The 27,181-nt window shown below is 38.9% G+C and overlaps 1 protein-coding gene across 7 annotated transcripts in view; it reads right to left on the bottom strand.

Annotated features, from left to right (window-relative positions):
- FN1 (fibronectin 1) overlaps positions 1-27,181 on the bottom strand; it is a 68,925-nt gene that overhangs the window by 4,036 nt on the left and 37,708 nt on the right. The window contains exons 23-42 of one of the 7 annotated variants that reach the window (XM_060016151.2): positions 25,030-25,326; positions 23,514-23,786; positions 22,217-22,399; positions 19,986-20,075; positions 17,585-17,854; positions 16,533-16,649; positions 15,697-15,861; positions 15,011-15,166; positions 14,216-14,329; positions 13,121-13,390; positions 11,768-11,955; positions 10,830-10,917; positions 9,799-9,975; positions 8,935-9,024; positions 8,513-8,692; positions 7,296-7,385; positions 5,872-6,338; positions 4,733-4,871; positions 2,370-2,534; positions 369-494 (exon numbers count right to left, since the gene is read on the bottom strand). In XM_060016151.2, the coding sequence (XP_059872134.1) occupies positions 369-494; positions 2,370-2,534; positions 4,733-4,871; positions 5,872-6,338; positions 7,296-7,385; positions 8,513-8,692; positions 8,935-9,024; positions 9,799-9,975; positions 10,830-10,917; positions 11,768-11,955; positions 13,121-13,390; positions 14,216-14,329; positions 15,011-15,166; positions 15,697-15,861; positions 16,533-16,649; positions 17,585-17,854; positions 19,986-20,075; positions 22,217-22,399; positions 23,514-23,786; positions 25,030-25,326 (3,645 nt within the window). The remainder of the gene's footprint in view (positions 1-368; positions 495-2,369; positions 2,535-4,732; positions 4,872-5,871; positions 6,339-7,295; positions 7,386-8,512; positions 8,693-8,934; positions 9,025-9,798; positions 9,976-10,829; positions 10,918-11,767; positions 11,956-13,120; positions 13,391-14,215; positions 14,330-15,010; positions 15,167-15,696; positions 15,862-16,532; positions 16,650-17,584; positions 17,855-19,985; positions 20,076-22,216; positions 22,400-23,513; positions 23,787-25,029; positions 25,327-27,181) is intronic. The other 6 variants (XM_060016153.2, XM_060016156.2, XM_060016154.2 and 3 more) reach the window with 6 other exon arrangements.

Genomic DNA, 27,181 nt, shown 5'->3' with positions numbered 1-27,181 from the left:
GTATAGGTCTTAGGGCAGCATTTCCAAAGACTAGATCTAATAAACTGGAAACGGTTCAGTGCAAAGATAGAGATCATATTTTAAAAGTTGAATCTAAAGACCCATAAGGCTTTCTTGTTACATTTCACTGCAGATTATGGTCAAAATACTCAGGTCGGAAAAGTGCTAAAGTGCCCTATAACAACATTAAATTATGGCTCGTTTTTGAAGCTTGTCTCTGCTGTCCCAAATCAAAAGATTAACAAACCCACCGTTCACTCCTCAAGAAGACCTAAAGTCTCCAATCACTTCTGGGGATGAGAGTTACAGCTCAGTAATGAAGGTGGGAGCGCTCAAAAAGGCACTAAAAGTGATTTGTGGCAACGTACGGGGATCGCACTTGAATTCTCCTTTTCCATTTCCAAGACACGTGCAGCTCATCATCTGGCCACTTTCTCCCTGACGATCCCACTTCTCTCCAATCTTGTAGTTCACACCATTATCATGGCACCATTCTGGGGGGTGGGGAAGATCAGAGGCAAGGAGTTATTGGCGTGTTCTGACTCACAAGATGGTGAGCGTACTGGGACATGTCACCAGATTTTCAAAGCCAGGTATCTGGAAGGAGTGGCAAGGAAAGATGAAGGTCATGATCCCTCTGACAAACCACTTTTTTGGTTGGATTTGAAAATATTATCTTTACCACTTAACATTTTCTCAGATATTTTAAGATCCAGTCTATTCCATCATAATCGTTTCACAAGAATAGTCAATGACCTTCATTTGAATTCTCCCTATTAAGGTTTAAAATTGGGAAGGCTAAAAATAGTTAATAGATGAAAAGTCACTTTTGGATTTGCAGAGATCCTGGATACAAAGTTCAATTAACCAAAAAGCAAAGATCAGCTGGTTTCTACACACTACGACCTGTTTCTTGTAAATGCGGAAAGTGAAAGAATAAACCTATGTATCAAAACAAAAACAAAATGATAAATCAATGGTTATCATTCCTACAAATAAGACTGGTTCTAAGGAATATCTAAGATTCACAGTTATATATCTTTAACTACCATACATAAAAGATGACTTTTTAATCTTCAAAGTTTATACTAAAACAAAACAAACTTTGGAAGTTTATATAATACACACAACTTCTGTTTTGTCAACAAGTCAGTCATTCCTAAAACTTTGAAAAAGTTAGTCAATCATTATGACATCTAAGTGAAGAATATGTAAGTTGAGCGGAAGAATCACATAAATCAACTTACAGCTCTGCTCCCACAGTTGCGCCTAAGTACATACATAGGTAATAAATATACAGACTTAAAAATAGCTCAGTTTCAGAAATTTAAAACCCCTAATTGATGCCAAATGTTAAAACTTCCAACTCCTAAACAGCATAGGACACTTCTTCCTATTTTCAGATGGTCAAGCACAGTAGTCTGCATTGAAAAAATTAGATGTGTTTATATTTCAGTCTGAATTAAACCAATTCGTGTATACAAGTTAAGTAAAGTACTCTTAAGATCGTTTAAAAATCATTATGTCATATTTCACCCAGTACAATTCCTGGATATGTCTATAGGAGGCTTGTTAGAAGGCATAATGATTAACACCTATGAAAATGAACCAATTTTCAATAATAATCACATCCTCTAAAAACAAAGCAGAACCAAAGGATTTAAAAATTCTAATACTAAACCTCAAAGCATGATAAGTCATTCCTAGGGTTATTTTAACTAAAAAATAATTTTAAATAATAAAATCCTTTTATACTTCGAAAATCAAATATTTTTCAATTGAAGTTGATTCTTAATTATCTACAAATGGATTATCTGTACTCTCCACATTACTTGGCAAGATTCAAGCTACCCAATGTGTGTATGTGTGATATGAGTGTGTATGTGAGATATGAAAGAGTATGTGTGTGGGGGTGTGAGTGTGTATATATACTATGATATATGTATATTTGGTTTGTGTTGAAAGAGGTAGAATATTTGTAAGTATAAATGTTCACCTCTGAGCTCACTCAACACTACAGATTAAAAGAGACTTGAGGTTCCGTTGTGTCTCTGATACCCTTCATCAGACCTGGCTCCAAAGAGTTTGACTTTATTCATTTCACAAAAAAATTTTTTAAATCGTATCACCGTCGCAAATTTATTTTTAATTAATAGTCATATTGAAATACAACCCTTGAGATGAAGCAATACTCAACAAGTAAAATTTCCCATCATTTTTATATGATGCAAAATGTTACTTTGAGTCAAGCAGTCTCTACTCGTTTGCTTCATGTTTGGAAGAGGTCGCATCTGCCAAACATGCTTCCTCCTTTGGCGCATTGTGAGAGTGCATGGAACTGCAAGAGGTGGACAAAGCAAGCTACTCACTAGATGAATCACATCTGAAATGACCACTGCCAAAGCCTAAGCACTGGCATGAGAGTTTAAAGCCAGATTCAGACAATCGCTCCCACTCCTCTCCAATGGCATAATGGGAAACCGTGTAGGGGTCGAAGCACGAGTCATCCGTGGGTTGGTTTAGGCCTTGGTCAACTACATGAAGAAAAGGAGAAAAAGGCAAAAAAAAAAAAAGAAAAAGACATCTTATTATGGTTTTGGACCATAAGAAGAGAACTGAATTATTGTATATAATGACTTATTCGAAAACAAAAATCCCGGTAGCACTAAAAAGCACTCATCTGTTCTATCAGTGCATCAACTGCTCTAATAAACAATGCTTAGATTTTGCTAGTGAACACTTGCCACAAGCCTCTTAAAAGGAGCCCATCTTTCACTTTTGCCCTCAGTTCTAAAAAAAAATCATTTCTAGTAAATCTAGTCTATATAACATGGAACAGATCATGAGGCAATTAAGAATTTCAGTGGTATGCGAAGGCTGGAAATTCCTCTCCATCAGTACCTGAGTGACCCTAAGCTAGTTATTTAACATTTCTCTGCCTTATTTCCCTCCTCTGTAATGTGGGGATAAAAATAAAAATATCTCTACCTACTCAGGATCTTGTGAAGATTACATGAGATCATGAATTCAAAGCACTGGCCTATTACCAACACTTAGAAAGTGCTCGCCAAATAAAGAATAATTATTAGAGGGCATCTTTTGCTTTTAATGCAAAAGGTGTCACAGTTTTATATACCATTAAAATGTGATCGCATTTATTTTATTGCATTTTTTTTGTATAATAGTGCAAAAAGCCTAGATTTTGTACAGTCTTTTCATAAGGGTCAGACTGCTTTACTCTATCAATAAAACCAACTGTTCCAAATAAGAGAAAGCAATGGGATATCGATGGCTTAGAAATTAAGTAATGGAATCTCTTCATGTTGCTTAGATCTGGTCTTTATGTTTTGGGAAAGCTTATTTTAAAATAATCTATGCAAACAAAGCATGCTTCAAATTATTCTCTAAAAATCAAGTTAACTTCTGTGACTTTGAATCCCACTGTGTATATTTTTTTTCACAGTGCAAAAATCAAAAGCTCAAAAGCAATAGATATTTGAAGTGTCTAATATTTTGAAAGGCATCACAGTGGAAGAAAATAGAGTTTTGTTGAAACTAAGATGTCTGAAATGTCTCAAAGCTGGGAGAACCTGGCTAGAATGCAGAATATTGCTGCTGGGAATAAGGAGTCGGAAAGAAAAATGGAAGGAACTTAAACTGCTATGAGGGGTTTCAATAACCTTCCTAAAGATAGCCAGGAGTTAAAATTCCACCTGACCAAATTCCATCTGGAGATGGAATCTTTTTTTAAAAAATGATGTGGAAAAAGCACAAAGACTTTTGTGCTCTTGAAAATTCCTTTCACATGGCATTCTACTAGCAAAACCACACGAAGCAAAAAGTGTGCATTACCATGGATATATAACACAATAAGCACAAGATAATACCACCCCCCCCCCAAAAATAAACTGCTTAATTCACGGGCTTTTATACATGTGAAAGAACACAGTCACCTATCGAATGAGGAAGAAGCCTGAGGTTAAGTAACTGGCCCGAGCAATAAAGCAGACAGAACTCAGCGCTCTCTGCTGATGGGGAATGGAGAACCCTCCAGTTGGAAAATTTGAGATTCATGATTTTGATTATTCCCTATCTCATGTTTCTTGGTGACTCTGCAGCTTCCTGGAGTTTGAAAAGCTGGGTGATACACTACCGGTTTAACAGAACTTTCCAGGTGCTACAAAGCGTCAATGACCATTTAACCTCATTGTGGTTTTAGGCCTATATAATCATGAAATAACATGGGAATAAGGGAGCTCTTTGGACAGAAATGGGCTATGTTGGTAGCATTTTACATCAGGATCAAAACCCAGCAGGCATTGATGTCGGCAGATAAGGAATTTCCTTTACAGGTAATCACTTTCAGTACTTAAAACTTAGGAGGACAGCAACCTGGTAAGATGAAGAGGGTCTGGGAACAGAGATCAGGAGACTTGTGTCCTATATCAACCCAGATACTCCCTAGCCGGGACTCACAGTGTTGGACCAAACAATATTTGAAGTCCTTTCCAGGTCTATCATCATATCACTGTTTGAGACTCTATTTATGTATGTGTTTTACAAGATACTACGATACTCTGAGGGGAAAATAATTGAATTTAAAGTTGCTCAGTTACTTCATGGAATTATTTCCTAAAGTCAAAAGACAACAGCAAGAAAGGAACAGTCACTTGAAGAAGCATCTCTGGGGTAGTCCAGAACTTTTGCCCAAATAACCCCGATGTTCACATACCAGAATTGCCCACGGTAACTACTTGCTCCCGAACCTTGTGCCTCTTCTGGTCTTTTATTGCCTCCACTATGATGTTGTAGGTGGCCCCTCTGGTAAGACCCGTCAAGGTGGCACTAGCAGAAGTTCCAGGAACTCGGAACTGCAATTATTAGCACATCCAAAGTAGGGGAGAAAGCATTATAGTGAGGAATTGATATGACTTTCCCTATTCTCTTCTCAGTAACTCTTACTGTGTAAACACAGCAAAGGGAGACAAAGATGAAGAGTGTAAAGGTCCCAACCAGAGAAGGAGAGAAATGGAGCTTGAGTGAGGGGCTATCGTTTCTACATGACAGATTTTCCTGCCAAAAATCTACCCTACGTGCTCCACAGTTACCAGGAACCCTCACTAATTCTAGAGACAGCCTCCTCTTCATCCTGCTGTAGTTGCAGTCTGGGCAAGCCCACTGGCAGCCGTGGCCATGCTGCCCCCTTCACATAAAACGTGGATGCTGTGCTATGTGGGATACACATTCATCCCACACAAGTGGCATCTGACCCCAACATGGGGTCCTTCAAACCCTTTGCCAAATCCTCAAACTCATGTTTCTAAGCTCATAAATCCTCCACAGTGCAGTCAGTTTTTAAAAGTCTGCCACTTTCTAAAAATAAGAAAACAGTGAACATTGATATCAGCAAGACACATTAAAGCACAGAAGTTTTAGTCAGAGAATCAATCACTTATAGGCACAGCTTCAGCCAAATTCTTTCTCCTTTGACATATTGTAGATAATGGGATTCTTCAAGGACAAACCGTAATGATGGCATTTTAGCCCTTCCTGGACAAAAGCAAATTCAGGCAGAATCTCTCTCTCTCTCTTTTCTAAGATCATTCTTTGTCTATATTACCATGGAACGTCAAATGATCGATAATAATAGAAATGATTTTATTCTCTACTAAACGAAAGCTAATGACACTCTTTGGAACATCCCCTAAAGCACAGCCGTACTGAGATTAAAAAAGAAAATCAGGACTTAAGCAGGCCACCTTTCTAAGAGGTTCTAGAAGTACGCCACTGGACATCAGAGCTCTGGTCACTTCAGTAGCCTAGCTTAGTTTTTTCCCAGGCTGCCCAGAAGTAAAGAGAAACATGAATTACCTGCAAGGGTTCTTCATCAATGCCAACTGGATGACATGAAATGATATACTCAGAGCTTTCCTGGAATGGGGTCCATGAGATTGTTGTCTGAGAGAGAGCTTCTTGTCCTGTAGAAGCATTTGGATTGAGTCCCAGAACGTGAGGGTAGAGATGATGGTCTACGTCTCCCCTGGGGACAGGACCAATTTGGATCTCCTCATTTACATTCGGTGGATACGGTCTTGGCCTATGCCTTACGGGGCTGGCCATTGTGGGCGGTGTGGTTCGCCTAAAACCATGCTCCTCAAAGATCATTTGTTGCCCAAGACTGGGCTGCTGACCAGAAGTGCCAGGAAGCTGAATACCGTTTCCAGTGTCATACCCAGGGTTGGTGATGAAAGGGGTCTTTTGAACTGTGGAGGGAACATCCAGGATCTCTGGTCCATGAAGATTGGGGTGTGGAAGGGTTACCAGTTGGGGAAGCTCATCTAGCCAAGAGAGGTTAGAGCCAAAAAAAGCAAAGCGTGTTAAGCTCCCGGAAGTAGCCTCGGGAGCCGTTATCAGTTCAGGCAACAATGACTATTTTTCAATCAGATCAAAGCTCCTGGAAAATTAGCAGTTCTTAGGTCACAAAACACTTTTTTTCCAGAAAGAAATCTTTATGATTTTTCTCAAAGTTTTCTTTATAGTTTGGAACGAAAAAAGTGTTAGTATGAATTTATCATACACACAAAGCTTTGAACCGCTGAGCCCCATAGAAGCTGCCTCTGCTCAAATTAAGCCTAACGGAACTGAAATATGCAGCCTTTTTTCTCTGTTTCACTTGAGAATCATGTTATGAGGACTAGAATCCAGACTAATTATATCAGCGTCTGAAGTATGAGAATTCCAGAGGTTTGGTGCAGTAGTTTTTCACAGTTTGAAATGCTAAGAACAGATTAAAATACACACATAAAATTTATTTTAAAATTCTCCTATCAGCATAAATAAAGCATTTTCTTCAAATTAAACTGAAATTGGATAAAAAAGTAAGACATTAGTTCGAAGTTTTAGAAACCAAATAATAAATAAAGACAAATGAGAAAGATTTTTCCCTCCCCTCCCCCTTCTTATAAAAACATTTTTAACTTCAAAAGAATGTATAGAAGAACAGCAACGATCGCAGCTTGGTTTTTATATTTTAATATCCGGTTTGAAGTTTTTAAAGATGAATCAAAGGCTTTTATATTGACTGGCTAGGAAAAAAATAAAACAGTTCTGCAGATGGTTAGCTTATTCCTGCTATCAAAGAGCACAGCATACATGCTATGCTGTTAGAGGGAAAAAAAAAGTTTCATGAGAAATGCATCGAAACCTGGAGCACTTTTGCCCTGCAAAATGAATCATTCATAATTAGTTTTGTTTTGGCCATCTCCCTGTTAACCACCGAGGAAGGTGCTCTTTACCTGTCTTTTTCCTCCCGATCAGAGGCTCACTCTTCTGATTGTTCTTGAGGGCAATGACTTGGATTGTGTACTCGATTCCTGGTTCCAGACCTGATGGAAGGACAGATCATCACATTATGTCTGTGGGCTCAGCTAGTCAAATGAAAGTTGATCTCACCAGGAGATACTACTGGGAAGCAAGCTTCCTCTCTCCAGCTGGCCACTGGCCTTTTGAAAGGCAAAACTGACTTCGTTTTGCTTCTGCAAACACTCAAATACTCTGTATACAATAGCCACTTAGCAAATTAATTATCTTCCTGTCAAGTCGGACACCTGAATAAGCACTTTACTTTTCCTGGGTATTCGGTTCACATGGGGTCTCATCTGCCCTTCTGAATTCAAGAAAATCTATCAGCGTTGCACACTGCCAGCGAAATACACACTTGGGAGAGATCAGTGCAGACTGTATACATGAATCTACTTAGGCCTAACAAACAGATGGCTCTCAGTGGCAGGATCAATGAAAAAGTTAGACTACAAAAAAGTGCTCTGCAGGAAAGAGTGACCACTCTTTGTGTGGTCCCTGTAGGAAGTATCCAATTCAACACCTTCCATATCTGATTCTATTTTCCTGTCTCCAAGGTTTCTAAAGAAGCAGTGTCTCCTTCTGGTACCTGTGTGTTCTATAGGATTTTTAAGTCTAGATAGCCTATATACACAGTTTACCGTACAATCTCTTGGACAAAAACAATACCAGAGGCCTATGATCTCTTATTCCCCATCCCAAGCACTCTCTCCAGTATGGATGACTGGGAAACACTTTGCCTCAAGACCTATCCTGTGAAACCGGATAATGAGGGCCATCGCAGGTGGCACTCTGGCAAATCCTGCAGACTTATCATTCTTTAGGTTGCTGAGTGAGAGAACAGTATCAAAATTTGCTAGTTTGCTTTGAAAAATGTCTTTTTCTAGGAAGAACTGATAGCTGTCCGGCAACTATACAGAAGATAAAAAGATTCTAGCTATGCCATTATGACAGTATTGAAATTATTGCTTTGTTGTGAATTCTGAGATGTATCAAGCTTGACAGCTCCTCCATAGAGAATGCTTTTTGAAGTTGTCAGAAATGGGGCTTCTTGTTCTCATGGTACAGCACCAAAGACACAGTTGGAGTCTGCTAAGCACTTTGTGTGTCCTAGAGAGTAAAGAGGAAAACGGCAGCATGGAAGCAGCAATACCAGTAATGGTAGCTTCTGTGACACCAGGGCGGGGCCGAGGGACCACTTCTCTGGGAGGGGACCCGGGCTTCTCATACTTGATGATGTAACCAGTAATCCTGGCACGAGGTGGCTGCCATGATAACAGCAGAGAGTTGGGTGTGGTGGCCAGGAAATGCAGGTTGGATGGTGCATCAATGGCTAAAAGAAAACAAAGTTACATCTCTTTAAGGAAATGAATAACCAAGAAAATTATTTCCACATTCTTTTCCCAGCCCTTAAAAACAGACTTGAGAGAATCTAAGAGTTCTGTAAACAGTAAAAATGATTCACTGTGATCTGGAATACAAAAGTATCAGCCTCATTTTTGTTGCTCAAGTTCACGTGACTGATCACACAAACATATAAGTCAGTGGCATTTCTTCAGTAGAAAGCGTAGTTACCAGTAGAGGCGTCGATGACCACAGGGGAGCTCCGGGCATTGTCATTCAAGGTGTACAAGTGGATCTTGTAGTCAGTGCCGGGTTGTAAACCTGGGATTGGTGAAGAGATGATTTTTATCTGATCTTCATTTACTAGGAAAATTTTCAAACTCATCTGCAATTTTCATGGTTCCTCCTATCATTGCCTGTTTATACAGACCAAGGAAGTGGTTCACATTTCAACAATAAATTAGAGCATGGTATGGGTGTTAACTGCTCATGAGAAGGACATCTCAAAAGAAAGGCACAGATGCACAAAAAGACACTGGCTAAAATAAATTTTAAAATCCCAAAATGCTGTTAGAAGTGACTATCTTGGTGATAGGGGTGAGCACCTGCTGACTGTGTTTTATCAGACGGTCACTGGTTGGGAACTGGAATCAGAATTTTCAATCTCAAAAAGACCTAAATTGACCCAGATATTGAACATTATCTGACAACTTTGATCTCTATGAAGTAGTGTCGTTTGCTTTTTCAAATTTAATTCTGCTTTATAATCTATGTGAATGTTAAGAAGTAGACACTATCACTGAGTTTCTTTTGGCTCTCAAGCATTATGTATATATATATTTTTTCCCATAAGAGAGGGTTCATTGATGAAAGATCTCTGATGAATGGGACTTATGCCATTCCTCTGGCAAACATCAGACAAAACCAGGCGTTCACAGGACAAAATGTTTTGATCATGGGATGAAAATACGTTGTAAAAAATAGAGCTGGGTTATCATAAAACACTGAAGATAAATTTAATCAGTGTAAGTGGTAGAAAGACTAATAAGCTAATTTATGTTGTGAATGGCAGTTATCAAATGTGAGCTCCCGGACCTGTGATGGTGTAGCTTCTGACATCTGGCTTGATGGTTCTCTGAATCGGAGTCTGGCCGTTGGCTGGGATGGCATCGACTTGGAAGCCGGTGATCGTCTCAGTCTTGGTTCTCCAGCTAATGGTGATGGTGGTCTCGGTAGCATCTGTCACACGGGCCCTTCTTGGAGGGCTGACATCTGCACAGGATGACAGCCAGAGATTAGTGCCTGGCTGGCTCATATAGGTAAGGTTTCGATATTTTAAAACGTTTCCTTATTCTATACAAATACATCAATTTCTACACATGACTAATAATGTATAGATTTTCTCCTGTGGCGTCGAGAGAAAAAGCAGACAGTAATTAGGAAACATGAAAATATTCACCTCGTGTACTATTTTTTTTAAGAACTGAAAAGCCTTACAAGTACTGTCAGTGGTTCCCAAGGCTGGCTTTCTATATCTACAAATACCTCAGTGAGTGTTAAAATTATTGTTATTATAATTTAAAATATGTGTAATAATATAAGGAAGGTATATATATAATGATGTATTGCTAGTATTTTCTCATTCTTATATAGATTCATATTTTTTTCTCAACAGGTGCAACGCCATCCCTATTTCATAGATGAGAAGACTTTGACACTTTACGTGATTTCTGAGAAAGAATAACTGTGGGTTATTGTTATGGCAGGAAACTAGAACCCGGGCCCAGTACTGTCCAACCCTTACTGCACTGTCAGATACAACAGAAGCCAACGCGTCCTCCTCAAACTTAACTCTATGAAAACAAATTCTAACCAGTAGAACATAACTTGGTGTTAGTCTTAGTTTACTGCACCGACTCTAGCACATCATGAAGTGATTGCACGTACGCGCCAGTAGACCACTTTCTGGAGAGGCACAGGAGGCAACAGTAGTAACTGGGAAAGCAAATCTATTTCCAAACTGGGAATCATTCCATTGTTCACTTAGTGATCTAGAAAGCATTTGCCATTCTTTAATTTTTGTTTATCCAGAACGTTTTTTGACACTAAAAAGTTTGATTACTCACTCTCCAGAGTCGTGACGACTCCCTGAGCTGGTCTGCTTGTCAAAGTGTCCTTTAGAGCATAGACACTCACTTCGTATTTAGTGGCCACCTAGAAAGAAGGGCGCAGTGAGCTTTAGCAATGTGATCTTCCGAAGCCCAGGAATTTTCACTCCAGCGTTAGAAAAAATGCAATGGTTAGAAAAGAAAAAGTAAGCTAGCAAAACCCGCAGAACTGTAAGTTCCTATATTAATTTCCTTCCTACACTGACAAGATATTTAATTACATGAATTAAAAAATGCACCTGGGGTTGAGCCCAAGTAAGCCATAACTTACATATTTATGCTAAGCTGATACAAAATGAGGAAAATGGTATTAACCTGTTTTTCTCTTTGATGATCTGACAGGTGCAAATCATGAATTTTTCTGATCATAGAGAGGCAAAGAGAATAGTCTATCTCTGAACCCTCTTTCTGTAGTTTCTCCTGGAATTGGCCTTATGTTAAGAAGGAGAACAATTTCCTAGGTTCCTGGCTAGCTTTCTGTATGCACATCTAGAAGGATTAAAAATGACTTAAGGAAGGTAGTATCAGGCTGGGTTGGTAAAAACTGGAGAATATTCCTTGCAAAGGTAACAGGGCTGAGAAAAAGCATAACTAAAGTAGATTTATGCATTCAGCCTATGGATATATAAATTGCCCCCCCTTCACACACAATACAACATTTTAAAATAAACAGAATACACTTAAAGAGCTATGCAACATCCAATGCTGCTCATAAAATTCTGTCCCTGATAGCTTAGGTCAACACAAAGTAATTCTACTTGATACAAAATTATGATAAATTTAATTTGACGGCAGAGGCAAAGAACACAGATTTATTATATTATATTTCCACCACCTTCAACTGTGTAAGAAATGACCTACTTCTTTAGTCCAATGAGAAAAAGGACACTTCTTACCATGAGTCCTGATACAACCACAGATGAGCTATCGGGAGCAAGGTTGATTTCCTTCATTGGTCCGGTCTTCTCCTTAGGGGTCACTCGCACTCGATATCCAGTGAGCTGAACATTGGGTGCCGTCCACTGGGCGGCCAGGCTGGTTGGTGAAACCTGAGTGAACTTCAGGTTGGTTGGTGCAGGAATGGCTGTCAGGATGGTCATTGGTTAGAGGTTATTTTACAGTAAATGGGGAAAGGGGGAAAATAAAGTGACTTCCGAGAAGTAGATAGGTTGTACTTGTTTGGTTGGGTGGGTACCCTAGTCAAGCAAAGATTCAGTACAAGAAAGGACAAAAGGGGGTGCAAAATGAAGAAAACGTTTGCTGAAAAATATGTGTTTTTTATCCAGCAGTGCTCAGAATCACTGGAAGCACTTGGGTAAATGCCAAAACTCTGAGACTTAAGGTTTTAGCAGTTGGTTTTTTTGCTTTCCCTTAATAAATTAAAGTCAAATTGGCTTATTGGCCACTAGGATTGATCTTTCCATTTCTATGGAAAGATGAGCAGTAGCCCCTTTCTGACAGAAATTATCTTTGTATGGAAAACCATCTCACAGAGTATTTCATCCCTCCAAAGACAGAATTATGATTTTATTCTCTTTGTTTGGACCTCATGGAGGATATCACTGCTAAATTTGAAGTATTCTCTGTGGTGCAGCAGCAGAAGAAAATTGGCTCACAACAGAAGCAGAAAAGAGAAGCAAAGAGCAATAATATAGATTGTCACCTCCAGGGTTTATGCTGTCACGAGGAGACATCTTTAGCATTCCACTCTGCTTTAGAAATAAAGCATGAGAGTTTAAAGAAGGTGGAAAGCATTTGCCCTATCAACTGTTTCCTATGTGTCTGATTCTCAATCCTTTTAGCAAATTATACACCTAGCACATTATCTCTAACCAGAGAAGGAAGGTCTTACCCACGTGTTCTCAGAATCCTGCTGCTATGAAATGGCTCAGTTTGGGTTCCTTAGGATGCCAAATTTCTTTCCTTTATATACAATGAGCATAAGTAACCACAGAGAGTCAAGGCTTAGGAAATAATCCACAATTTTCATGTTCTCTTCAAATGTCTCGCTTTATAACCTTGTTTGTAAACCAAGCTACTCCAAAATTTCCTTTCATTAGACTTTATGTAAACGTCACCTACATTTTATTGCTTCTTACTATTCTTCTTTAAAGAGGGTCTTTCCTAATAGGTGGATTTTGGGGGTACCCACTTGCACGGGAATCGATAGCCTGATAAAGTAGAATGCATTCAGCAGGGCATAAAGCCGCTGCTCCCATGAGCACCCAGCAGTGCAATTAACGATATACCTGTGGACTGGGTTCCAATCAGGGGCTGGCTCTCCATATCATCGTGCAAGGCAACCACACTGACTGTGTACTCAGAACCCGGCCTGAGGCCTTGCAGCTCTGCAGTCTCTTCTTCACCATCAGGTGCAGGGAATAGCTCATGGATTCCATCCTCAGGGCTCGAGTAGGTCACCCTGTACCTGGAAACTTGCCCCTGTGGGCTTTCCCAAGCAATTTTGATGGAATCGACATCCACATCAGTGAATGCCAGTCCTTTAGGGCGATCAATGTCTGTTAGGCAAATTAATGGTAAGAGGTTATGTGAAAAGCAAGTTGCGAAATAAGCATTTTTATAACATGCAAAGCAGTTCTGCAGATACCATTTTTCTTTGATGAATTAAATTCCAATTAACCCACTATTAAATGGAAAATTACTTGATCCTTGCTTAAGGTTTTTTGGTTCAGAAAATATTTAATGTCGCATCACTTATTAAAACATAGGTGTACATGAGATGCGGAGATACCCTGCAAAATGTCCCCAGATGAGGATTTATTTATATTCATTTTAAGATATTCTACCAAGATTTGTTTTTGCAATGTGATGTTAGTCTCACAGACCTGGATTTTTTATACCTTGGAAATGGCAAAGTTGATTTTCAATGTTAGATTCAGATTGTTATATTCTTTCTTTAACTCTCCCCCTCCCTCCCCATTGAATATTGTAATGTATGTATATTTAATATAAATATAATATTTACATTAAACGTTGGTCCAGCCACAGTCTGGTGCAGCCACAAATGCTCGAAACATAATAGTTTCATGAGGCACACTTCAATCAACTTTACCATCCAGTTGTAGAAAAGAAGGTGCTAGCAAAATATTTTGTAGATTTGCTATAGGCTAATAAGATTTTGCTGAGGCGATTTGAGCAGGAGAAATTCAAAGCACAGCAACTAACTATGGTAGTTCCACAACTTCTCTCCCTATATGTTCATTCCTTGGCACTGAGAAGGAAAAATGTTTGCAAAGAGCTCAGCTCAAGATACAAACTAGGTATCCAGACACCTAAGCACAAAATTTGACTTTGAACATGGAAAACAGGCACTGGTTACATACTGGTTACTGCTGTCTGAACCAGAGGCTGACTCTCTCCATTTCGATTCTGAGCGTAGACACTAACCACGTACTCCACTGTGGGCTGCAAGCCTTCAATTGTCATTTCTGTTTGATCTGCAAAGGGAGTGAAAAGAAAAGGCAGCATCTATGTCATTCACTATGACAACCAAGTGACTTTCAGAGTTCGGTAGTAAATGCGCGGTGGCCTGGAATTTTCATTTGCAGAATTAGCATGAAAATATGGAGGAGTCACACATGGATTTCCTCTTGGACAGACACGTTCATTGCTAATACAAATTACCATATTGGAGTGAAGCCACACTAAAGGATAAGCTCTAAAATTGAATGTGATGCCACCAACAATGAATGATGCTGCTCTTGAGAAAACGAAAATTAACTGGACTTTAAAATATTGCCTTAGAATCCTAATTTCACAATTACTTTATATGAAAACAAAACCAAGAGCTAAAAGAATCTTTAAAAGTCAGTTAGGCCCATCTCTGTCTTCTTAGTGTGCATGATAAACAAAACCACAAAGATGAACCTACTAATTCAAGATGTCCACACCATCAAACACTGCTACACATGTAAAAACAGAAATGCACTCATCCTAAAAATTCTACCGTGGAGGGAGCTGTTAACAGCCTTGAGCCCCGAATTCACAAATGGGGAAACTCTGACACGTGATACGAAACTGTATAGTACTCAGAGCCAGGTAGTCATTTATTTAAAAAAGCATATTGTGCGGTCCTACTCTGTTTATCCTGATGTATGTGAGGTGCTGGCTATTCTTACCTGGACCTGCAGTCATTGTTTTCGATGGTCCTGGGCCATTTTTAGGAGTAGTGGTCACTCTGTAACCGGTAACGGGGGAACTTGAAGGCAGCCACCTGACACTAATGCTGTTGTCCTGGACATCAGTCACTTGCATCTGGGATGGTTTGTCAATTTCTACAAATAAAAACCAGGAGAAACCAATGAAGCCCCCGTCCATGGGGACAAGACTAGACAAGTCCTCATCTCCAGTTCTGATACAGATAGAATAATCTCTTACTACTATTTTAATGACCCCCAGGTGTTTCTTTTGCAGAAACACAGAGAATTTCGGGAGGTGGTACCTGCATCTTGATACTACTGCCTATTTTCAAGATGGCTGCTTCATTCACAAAGAAACTACATTTCCTGTAGATGTTTGCCTCCTTACCTTATTAGCTCATCTCTTCATTCATTAACAAATATTTACTCAACATCCTCTGTCCCTGTCTCTATTATAGGCTCATGGAATACATCCATCAACAAAACAGACAAAAATCCTTGCCCTTGGGGTGCTTCCTTGTATATCTGGTTCAAAACTCTGTAGCTGTTGCTTCATCTTATTAAAAAAGAAAATCAATTCCACAATGAAGAAAATACTTTGGGAGAACATAGTAAAAGCTATCTGAGTAAATGAGCCTGTGTCATCCCAGAAGACGAGTCAGTACCTGTTCGGTAATCAATGGAAATGGGCTTGCTGCTTGCCGGGCTGTCCCCACGGCCAGTGACAGCATAAACGGTGATGGTGTAGTCTGCTCCAGGTTTAAGACCACTGATGGTAGCTGTAGACTTGCTCCCAGGCACAGTGAACTCCTGGACAGGGCTACTTCCTCCTGTTTGAAAAGGGATGAATTTACAGTGTGAGGGGCTGAGAGACACTTAGGGATTGCTGAGTAACTGAATTAACGTATTGAGAGCAGCTTGTAAGTTACATATTTGCTTATTCCCTTTAAAAAAGTGCCATTAAATAGGGCCTGAACAGAAAGGTCAATTTATTTATGCAGGTAGTAAGCCTTGATGAGTGTGTAAAAATTGAGAGAAAATTGCAGTTCATGCTATTTTAACATTCCAGCTTTAACATGTGGTAGATTAAAATTAGAAAGGGAGAGAAGGTAGTCCTCAACCCAAGGTTGCATATATTGTGGTCTTTTTTCAAAATCTTAATGGAATACATTCATGTTAAATAAAATTTTGAAAATATAGGAAAGGAAAAGGAAGATAAATACAAATCACTTATTATTTCACCACTGATAATACACTTGTGAATTTAAAATCCTTCTTCCTCAGCTCTGTTGTTCCCCTCTAGTATTATACAAACAACTTTTTATCTTGATTTTGCCACCAGTTATGTCATACATATTTCCCACATACTCTTAGAAAGAAGTCAAGGCTCCAGCGAATGGGCTTGTCAAAGCTTCTTTAATTATGTATCCATTGCTGGGCTTTCGTGTTACCCATGACAGAATACTCAATCAGACTGTGAAGTAGCACTTCACTAATGCACCTGTTTCTCCATAGGTGATCCTGTAATATCTCACTGTAACGGCCGGAGCATCCCAGCTGATCAACAGGCTAGTGGGGGTTGCAGCGATGACTTCCAGGTCCCTTGGAACATCAGAAACTAGAAAAACATGGGAAAGTTTTCACATCCGTAACTTTCAAAGGATGCCCAGATCCACCTTTTGCTCATTTTCCGGGTCACTGCCTTTAGGATTCCTTCATATAATAATGTAAGTACTACTCAAAATCAGCAAAATTAAAAATTATGAACAATGCAAGTAAGGGGTGAAGGAAACAATTCAAATCGTGGTGAGATGATTAGTTCAAGTGTATTGGAGAGTTTTCCCCTCAACTTCTTATTTTAAAGAATTTTAAAACCACGTAAAAGTGATAAAAATTATATAATGGACACCCATACTCCCTTCCCTTAGGGAAGTTGCCACATTTCCTTGTCTCTCTCTATTTTTCTGTTAATCCATTTGAGACTAAAGTACAGATATGATGATACTTCTCCCCTAAGTACTTAAGCATCTATCTTATAAGAACAAGTACATGATTATATTAAAATAATTTTTAAGAGAACTTTGAAACAGAGTGTTTTCTACATTTTGAATAAAACTTCAGTTCTTAGAAATGCGTAAGTATCTAACTCCGGTGGGAAATTTCTTGAGATAAAGAAATTATCTTCTTTAATATATTCTCATAACCATGATCTATTTTTTTAAGAGACGATGACTCAGGGACTTCCCTTGTGGTCCAGTGGGTAAGACTGCACTCCCCATGCGGGGGACCCGGCTTCGACCCCTGGTAGGGGAACTAGATCCTGCATGCATGCCGCAACTGAGTCTGCATGCCGCAACTAAAAGATCCCACATGCCGCAATGAAGATCCCATGTGCCACAGCTAAGACCCAGCACAGTCAAAATAAATAAATAAATATTTTTTTAAAAAAAGAGAGAGAGATGATGACTCAGACAACACAAAGCTATGTCAGAGAAGCTATCACCTGCATAGGAAAGTCCTCTGAGTTTCTTTGCAGACCAGAAAACAAGTTACCTGTTGTTTGCTGGCCAACCAAGGAAGGACTTTCCTCTTTGCCATTAAGAGCGACAATGCTGACCACATAATCTGTGCCCGGATTGAGATTGGTGAGTGTGATGGAATTCCGAGAGGGGGGCACTCGATCCTCCCGAGGTCTTCCATTCATGTGCTCAGGATGATGGCGGATCTTGTAGCCGGTGATGGTAGCTCGAGGAGCAATCCAATGGACAGTGAAAGAGTTGGCAGTGATATCAGAAAAGTCAATGCCAGTTGGGGAATCGAGACCTGTTTTTGCCACCCAGGGGAGGAAGAGATAAAAAGGAAAAAAAAGACACCACCAACTTAGGAAGTGAGGAAGAATGTAAGGAAAAGTAACATCCATCCAGTGTTTCCATCCTTTTCCACTAACACAGTGAATTGCCATGAACCTCAGGTTATGATACACTGATTCTAAGCCACAGATAAATTTCAAAATCATAAACTGACGCTGTTCAAAATGTCCAAAATCATTCTTTTCTTTTTTCTTTTGCTAAGTAATCCAAGTGATTTCCGCATCACATTTGAAGACAGGTGTGTGAGATATTCTGGGAAATGATATTTTCAAAGGCTTCAGTGTCCAAGTATTCTATTTCTACCTTATAAGTGTACCTCTCAAAGTAAGGCAAGATCTGCCCACTCTCAGGTTAAGTGTTTGGCTCTTAAAGAAGCTTTCTACACTCAAGAGGGAACTGCTATGTCAACAGGGTGGTAAGAATGCCAAACAAAAAACTTTCTAAAATGAAAATAAGACGTCATCCTGGACAAATTACAATGCAAGTAATTCCTCATGAATTGAGAATTTTTAGTGCATTGCAGAAAAATTAACAAAAATTTAGAGTTGATCTCAATTCAAATCACTTAACCGCTCTGGGACTTCCAGCAATTTTCATTTTTGTTATAACATTTACTTACTCTATTCAATAATATACTCAAACCAAATTGAGATACCACAGCTTCTTTTTGGAAGCAAGTGGACTATAAGAAATAAATAAATGGCTATATTAAATTACACTTTTTTGAAAGGAAAAAATTAATAGAAGCACTCATATTTAAGAAGGGACATAATATTATGGGATTCTATTCACCTTCTTTTTACAGTAAATGAATATTTCATCAAGTAGAAAAAAGAGATAAACTCGTTGACTTAGTAAAGAGGGAAAATACTTAGATGACAATGACAGTGTTGGGTCAGCCATTAGACAGATCTGCCTAATGAGAAGGGATTTCACCACCTCTCAATAATAGAGATTATGAGATATTATTCTTGGGAGATTTTTTTAAAAAGATAGACAACAAAGTTTCTGGACTAATTTCAGTCCTCCCTGGAAGCAGAGAGTATAATCTTAGTGATTGGAAGTCAGTGTAATAGTTGAATAAGGTGTCTTAATTTCTTTTAATCTATCAATACTTTTTTAATTGAAGCATAGTTGATTTACAGTGTTATCTTTTTTTTTTTTTTTTTTTTTTTTACAGTGTTATCTTAATTTCTGCTGTACAGCAAAGTGACTCAGTTATACATATACATACATTCTCTTTTTTTATATTCTTTTCCATTATGGTTTTTCATAGGTTATTGAATATTCCCTGTGCTATACAGTAGGACCTTGTTGTTCATCCATCCTATATGTAATAGTTTGCATCTGCTAATCCCAAACTCCCAGTCCTTTCCTCCCCACCCTCCTCCCCCATGGCAACCACAAATCTGTTCTCTATGTCTGTTAAGTCTGTTTTTGTTTCGTAGATATGTTCATGTGTCATATTTTAGATTCCACATATGTAATATCATATGGTATTTGTCTTTCTTTTTCTGAGTTACTTCACTTAGTATGATAATCTCTAGGTCCATCCATGTTGCTGCAAATGGCATTATTTTGTTCTTTTTTATGGCTGAGTAGTGTCCAGTGTGTGTGTATATATATATATATATATATATATATATACACACACACACACACACACACACACACACACACACACACACACGCCACATCTTCTTTATCCATTCATCTGCTGATGCACTTTTAGGTTGTTTCCATGTCTTGGATATTGTGAACAGTGCTGCTATGAGCATAGGAGTGCTCGTATCTTTTTGAATTATAGTTTTGACTGGATATATGCCCAGGAGTGGGATTTCTGGATCATATGGTAATTCTATTGTTAGTTTTCTGAGCAACCTCCATACTGTTTTCCACAGTGGCTGCACCAACTACATTCCCATAAGATGTCGTAATTTTTAAGACCAGTGGTCAAAGGTGATGACGAGGTGAAAAGCACTCCCACAAAAATGGAGATGTATTTTCAGAAGTAGCACGGAATTTTGCTCTTTAAAATCGGTAGGTGAAAGCTACTCAATAAGCATGTTGCCCACGTGACTCACCAGTTTTCTGTCTTCCTCTAAGAGGTACGCTCTCATGCTGCTCGTAAACACTGGAGACGCTGACTAAATACTCTGTTCCAGGCAGGAGATCTGAAGAGGCAAGTTGGAATTATTTTTAAAATGTGCTTGAAAGAATGAAAAACGAAAGCACCCTTAGGACTATTTCAACGGATAAAATATCCAAGAGTCCTGTCTTAGAGCCTATTTACACCTAAGTGAGTGTTGCTGCCTGCAGAGGGGCTGTCAGTAGGTGATGAGGAAGGGTCACCTTGCCCTGTAGCATCTCTAAGCCCTGCCCCCAGCTCCACCTGTGTGGGTATGACTCAGCTGCATCCGAAATAAGATGGAGTTGCTGCATGCAGCACAGTAATATTTCTATCATTCACTTAACGGCACGTCTGTTGAGGGCATGTGATAATGACTGTGGCACTGTGAATATCATTTACCTCTCACAATCACCCTAGCAGGTAGTTTGCTACCTTTTTTTTTTTTCTTTTTTAGTTTGCTACTTTTTAAAGCTGCTTTATTGCCAAACAATAAACTGAAAATATTTACAGTGTCTAATTTGACAGATTTTGACAAATGTATACGCTTGTGAAACCATCACCACATTCAAGATAATGAACATATCTATTACCTCCACAAGTTCGGTTTACAATTATCCCCAGTTCCTAATGACAAAACTAAGGCACAGAGAAGTTATTTTTTCGATATATTTGCCCAAGATCACACAGGAGTTGAGCCCTAAGCCAAGACCAGTGGTCTTAACAATTACCCCTTACTGAAAAAGGGTCATACTGATCGGGAGTGATGGGTTCTGTCCTATTAAGGTAAGAACAGAATACTTAAGAGTTGAATATATATATTCCTGAGTCTCCTCTTCTCTCATTCTGAGGTACCAGAAAAGGTACAGAGTAAGGTTTCTAACCATGGAACTCCTACTCAAAAGACCCCCATTCCCCTCTACACCACCTCCCCTTCTGCAGGGGCCCCTGAAGCACCAGACTAGGAGATGGGATGCTTGGACTCCCCTTTCCTCCTTCCTGCTTGGCCAGGGACAATTTACTTAGCCACTGGAGACCTCAGTTGCTTCATCTGTAAAACAAGATAATAATGGCTTCTCTGGAGGAGGGGGGGGGAAATGGCTACCTTGAGATCTAGAATAGAATCTAGAATAAGATCTTAGAGCATATGAATAACATGTGACAGGTCTATGGCTAAGGTGGGGCAGACAGAGGTCCCGAAGCAGAGCCTTGTGTATTGGGTAATGCTGTAACTACTGATTCCAGAATGCTCCAGAACAGAATCATAGCCCCACTGAGAGGCAGACATGAGGATTTCTCGCCCTCAGCCACAGAATTGGAAACCAAGACTATGGTCGTGCTGAGCTGCCTTTCTTTGTATTTCACTCTCTAAAATACGTTTGAAAGATAGAGGATGTTTTCAGACCATCATCTGCTAATGTACCTAAATGTGAACTGTTTTTCCCTTATGTAGAAGCTTTTGCTTTTTGTTCTTATGTGTGTATTTTACTATTACAGTGAAAATAATGAGAAGCAACATGTGAAACAGCACCATGTTGCAGCCTCCTTTTATTTTCTTTAATAAAAAATACCAATTTCAAAGGGTAGAAACTAGAAACAATTTCCATAAATTGTTGTTGTTTATTTTAGTTTCAGTTATTTTCTAAGTCCTCAGGCTTCAGAGAAATCCTACTAACAGATTCTTTTTGAAGTACAAATTACACTTCTGGCTCTTTCTTCAAATTAGAATCCAGATGTACCCTGAGTGACCAGTCACTGTTTCTAAGTCTTCAAATGCCAAATAGATTACCTGCTGACACTTAAATGAGAATAAGACAGATACCGTGACACTAGTTTCAATCCTCATTTTTTGTCTCGTTAAACACTAAGATTTAGTCATATAATTTCTCTGGGCCCACATTTATTTTTATGTGCTTATTTGGAAGCAGAACTTGTTTGAAGTCTTTGAACTTCACTGTTGGGGTTTTTCCACTCTGATTTTTAAAAAGTTGTAGATATCAAAGATATATTAAAATAACAACAAACATGACATCTTTCAAAATTTATAGAGCTGCACGTTAGATTTGGAGTCTAGCCTGTAGTTCTGTTGTAGCTGTCTTAATCTTTCTCGCTCCTACCTGAGGACACAGAATCTCCTCCTTATGTGCTAGCTTAGTATTTATTGAACAAATATACTTGACCGCTTACTTGTTAAGAACACTGCATTGTCTGAAGGAGAAACTGACAATTCTGCAACATCCTCCTCATTTTTCACAGGCGAGTAGCGCACCAGTAAGTTGGTCAATTCAATGGATGGAGGTGGGGCCCAGGTGACACGCATCGTGTCGGGACCAACATTGGTAAATCGCAGGTCAGTGGGAGGAGGGACAGCTGGTTTCAAATAAGAAGGAAGACTAAGTTAATGTCACTTAAAAATTAAAGCTGACAAGAATAGCTGGAAAGGTAAAACCAGTATTTCATGCATAAAGGAAACGAGTCATCATCATGCAAATAGTCTAATCTAAATCATAGTGAACTACCGTTAAAAATAAAACACTACACCCAGTACTGTTAGGCCCCTTTAACCTTTCTGCCATCAATATATTTTAAAGGGTCAATTCAATTCACTTTCAAATACATAAAATCCATGTACATGATTAATACAACTGATGATTATTTAATCCCAGGCTGAAGAGGCTTAGCTTGCTACACAGCAAAGAGAAACATAGCAATACGTTCCAAAGATACACATGCACACAGACAAAAACACAAGAGGGTCTTAAATTTCCCTCTGACAGGAATGACTACAGCTACTGCCATAGCTACAATTCCATTCAGTGAATTCTACTTACAAGTGAAAGGGGTTCATGCAAATTGGTTCTCAGCATGTTTCTTACCATGCAGGGCAGAGAACCTTTATAATGTTGCATGCTGGTCCCCAGACTGTGGTTAAAGAGGAGTTTCTTTACCTCACCATGGCAATGAAATCTAGAATGTTCCAAAGTCTCTTTTTCTCCTACCGCAAAAAAAACCTCCTTCCACTCTACCCTAAATTTCAATCGTTTTTTAGACAGTCATAAAGAAGGAACATGGTAGAGTTTATCAAATAATAGAAAGAAGGGTCTAATGTTACATTTTGGAAGTACATTTCTTCTTATTAAATGGTGCTCATGATACAATTTGGTATTAATGTTAGATTTTTAAAAAATAATTCTAGGTCGGCAAATTCAATTAACTTTTTCCATTTTGTATTTGATAGAGCAGATATCTATCTCTGGCTTTACACATCTTCACGGTTTAAATGAAAATGTACTTAAGACTATTGTATATATCTTCATCCAATAAGTTTGGCATATGCATTCCACTCCTTACCAATCGATCCACCCTCTCTTACTCTTTGGCAAATTGCTGGCTTTTCCCTTGAAACATCCACATTTAACCAGAGTGTCTGGTGGCAGCATGCAACACCATCCATGTCTCAAAAACAGAAGTTTTCAAAATTCACCGGTTTGTTGTGTCAGTGTAGTAGGGGCACTCTCTCCGCCATTAATGAGAGTGATAACGCTGATGTCATAGTCAATGCCAGGCTCCAGCCCTGTAACTGTGTAGTATCCTACTGAGGAGTCCACAAAATCTTCAAAAATAGGGATACCTTCTCCTGCTGCAACTACTGTGATGCGGTACCCAATAATGGTGGAAGAGTTTAGCGGGGTCCACCTCAGGCCGATGCTTGAATCGGTTATATCAACAAAGCTTAGGTCAGTGAGCTGGGGCACCTCTATTGAGTTACAAAGCAAAGGAGGGCAAAGGAAAACAGAGGCAAAAAAGAGGAAAAAATAAAGCAGTGTACATCAGGTTACTAGTGGTAAAACTGATAGTGTTAAAGCAATGATGGTAATATGCAGTCTGCTCCATATTATCTGAAAAGACTTTTTAAGCACCATGAATCGTTTCCCTGGGAGAATAAAACAGGTTACAATATTACTTCAGGGATTTTTGTTTGTTTTTTGAAAATCCCCCAAACAGTAAAATTTAAATCTCTCAGGTTCTAAAAATTATAGTCCTGTTTAGGATGTCGAAACCATTCTTAGAACCTAGACGTAATACCTGTAGTAAGTATCAGCAAAGTTTAAAAAAAATCCAAAACTATTTTAGTAGGAAAATAAAACTTTCATGAAGAGGGTTAAAAAAAATTGATTGATGAGTTTTTCTTTTTTTTCCCAGTAGAAAAACTCATGACAACATCACGGTCATAATGCTAATGCATTATGAATGTATGGTATAAAACGTGCCACTCCAAAGCACATTCAGGGGAAAGACAGGCCTGAGTCCAAGGCTACTGTTAATATTTTATTCATTTCATAATCAAAATTATTTAAGAAGCATTAGTAAAAGCATTCCACCAAATAATGCAAAGAACACAATCTGTCCAATGCTTTCATCTGTCACGATTCAATTTTGGACAAACAACAAACCTATCCCTAAATAGGTCTTTTCAATGTTGTCATTCAATCCACAAGAAAGAACACCCTAAAGGTGTGGCCTTTTTTTTTTTCAATTTTAAAAAAATAATTTGAAACGGCACAATGAAGAAATGAATGTGTCAACCAAGAGCTATTTCAGTGCTCACATACGGAGGCTGTAAGATCAGGCACAAATGTACGGACGGGATGCATTTACCATATTACTTTTCGCCTGTCAGTACTGAGTACAGACACATGACATCATTTTAGTAATAGTTCCACGTGAGCGGACAGTACAGAGTTAATGCCATGGTTGCCACTCCATTGCATACCCATCGAGGCAAAGAGCATCCCAGTGAAGCAGAGAGTCAAGCAGTGTTAACAGCAAGCATTTGTCCAAATAGTTGCCTTGACTTCATGGTTCTAGAGAGTGTGGTTCGGAGGTCAGAATTAAATCCCAAACATATTTGACACATTCAACCAACTGAGGATTAAGATGCCAATCCCCACTCTTACTGAAACTGCCACTCTGAGGATAATAGCTTATTTTTCCATTACCTGGCATGATGGTATCAGAGATAGGGACACTTTCCTTGTCATCTTTGACAGTGTAAACACTGACATTGTACTCCAGGCCAGGACTCAGGTTTTCAAAAGTGCAGGAACTCTGATCGGCATGGACCACTTCTTCCAAAGAATAGCCCTGCTGGCCATTTGTAGGGGTGGTGGTAATTCTATAGCCAGTAATGTCTGGAGAAAACAGAAAGGAGGAAGTTACTGCCCAGAACATTTGTGACCCAGAGCCTATTAAACTCAACTCCAACGATGTACCCTCGAAAGGGAATGGGGAGAGGACTCAGCATTTATGTATTGAAGCTCTACCTATTGTCATTCGGGGCTTACAACAACCCTTTGAGGGAGGTATTAATATCCTCAGTTTAAGAAAATCTTGGAAAGGGGAAATGATTACCAAAAGCTTTTCTGTCTCTAAATCCCATGGTCCTTCTACCACTCTACCCTGTTTTTCTTAATGATCATTTGCAGGACAGCTGAAGACTTCTATTTTACCTGCTGGGATGGAATGGCTCTCACCCTATGGGATTTACAGGAAGGGAATAGGAAAGGAGAAAAAGTAAAAAGCAAAAGCGCTCTACTTATCCTAGAAAAAGTGTATTAACTGCTGAAGACTTCAGGAATCATAGAATTGGGGCAGTGAGAGGGTTGAGGGGAGGAGAGAGACATTCAAATTAAAATAGCGATGAACGAAATCCATGGGGAAAAGACTAAAAGTAAAGCGAGGAAGTATATTTAAGTTAAACTTACTAAAGGGAGAGAAAATGATGGTACATTTTATAATTAGGAATAGGGTGGCCACTAAAGTGGTCTATACAAGGAAATCCAAGTGGATGGGAAACCAATGTTTGGGTCATTACACTGGCTAGTGGACTATTCAGATGGACAGGCTAAGCCATCCATTAAGACTAATATTAATGATCTTAGCTTCTGACAGGTATGAAACTTGCCAACCTAAAAGTTTTCAAATTTAGAGTGATTCAGCTGGAAAATAGTGTAGTTTTGGCTTAAATGATGTTTCCACAGATAATGAAAACTTCACTAAAGTCACTTTACTTCAGAGGGATTAAAAAGGATATTTTAAGCTAGCTTTATTGCGTGTGACTGCACATATTGATCTGACTTATAAATAAATTGCCTTAGCTGTGTGCCCAAGCAAAGGGAAGAACTGTTTAAAAGATTAGAGTACAAATAGAAAGAGTGAAATAATAAACTAAATATAGCCATTAATGAAAAAGCATAGGAGTTATAGGTACCATCAACATTAGTTGCAATTCTGTTTTTGTTTAATTTTGAAATTTGTTTATTTAGAATTTCTCAGTAATTGATGTATCCTGATATCTCAATAGTGATTCCCCCAATATACCCCATATTAAATATTTTAGTTTACACTTCTCATTGAAAGAGACTTTCACATGGACTTGGCAAAGGTCAGGAATGCCATAAATTTCGCTTTCCATTGCCCTGGTACTTCATGGTACTTGAATATTGCCATAGGTATCTTTACACGTTTTAGGATACTGTAAATAATTTTTTTTTTAATATGTGTGAACGAGTTTAGACAGAAGCTGGTTTTTTTTGTTTGTTTGTTTTTTTGCGGTACGCGGGTCTCTCACTGTTGTGGCCTCTCCCGTCGTGGAGCACAGGCTCTGGACGCACAGGCTCAGCAGCCATGGCTCACGGGCCCCAGCCGCTCCGCGGCACGTGGGACCTTCAGGACCGGGGCACGATCCCTTGTCCCCTGCATTGACAGGCGACTCTCAACCACTGCGCCACCAGGAAGCCCTAGACAGAAGCTTTATGTAAAGCTTTAAAACAGTCATGGAATGCCAGTTAGCCAAATTTCTCATTATTGAGTATAGAAAAACAAACTAACAATTAAAAATCCAAATACTTGAAGTCTGGTGTAAGAGTGAGTCTGAGCACTTAAGTTACAATCCCAGTTCTGTAACATTTAAAATTTGAGACTATGGGTAAGTCGATTTTTTTCTGAGTCTCCGTTTTTTCACTCTGTAAAATGGAGGTCATTTCTACCCTGAGATTTTTGTGGTGCAACTCATGATAAAATATTTGTGAAATATCTTAGTTTATTGAGTATATTACTTAGAATCTATGATAACCACAACTGGAAAATTAG

Source organism: Delphinus delphis, chromosome 7 (genome assembly GCF_949987515.2).
Source record: "Delphinus delphis chromosome 7, mDelDel1.2, whole genome shotgun sequence".
Taxonomy (NCBI): domain Eukaryota; kingdom Metazoa; phylum Chordata; class Mammalia; order Artiodactyla; family Delphinidae; genus Delphinus; species Delphinus delphis.
The sequence above is the reverse complement of the archived record's forward strand: the minus strand, read 5'-3'. Positions and strand labels throughout refer to the sequence as shown.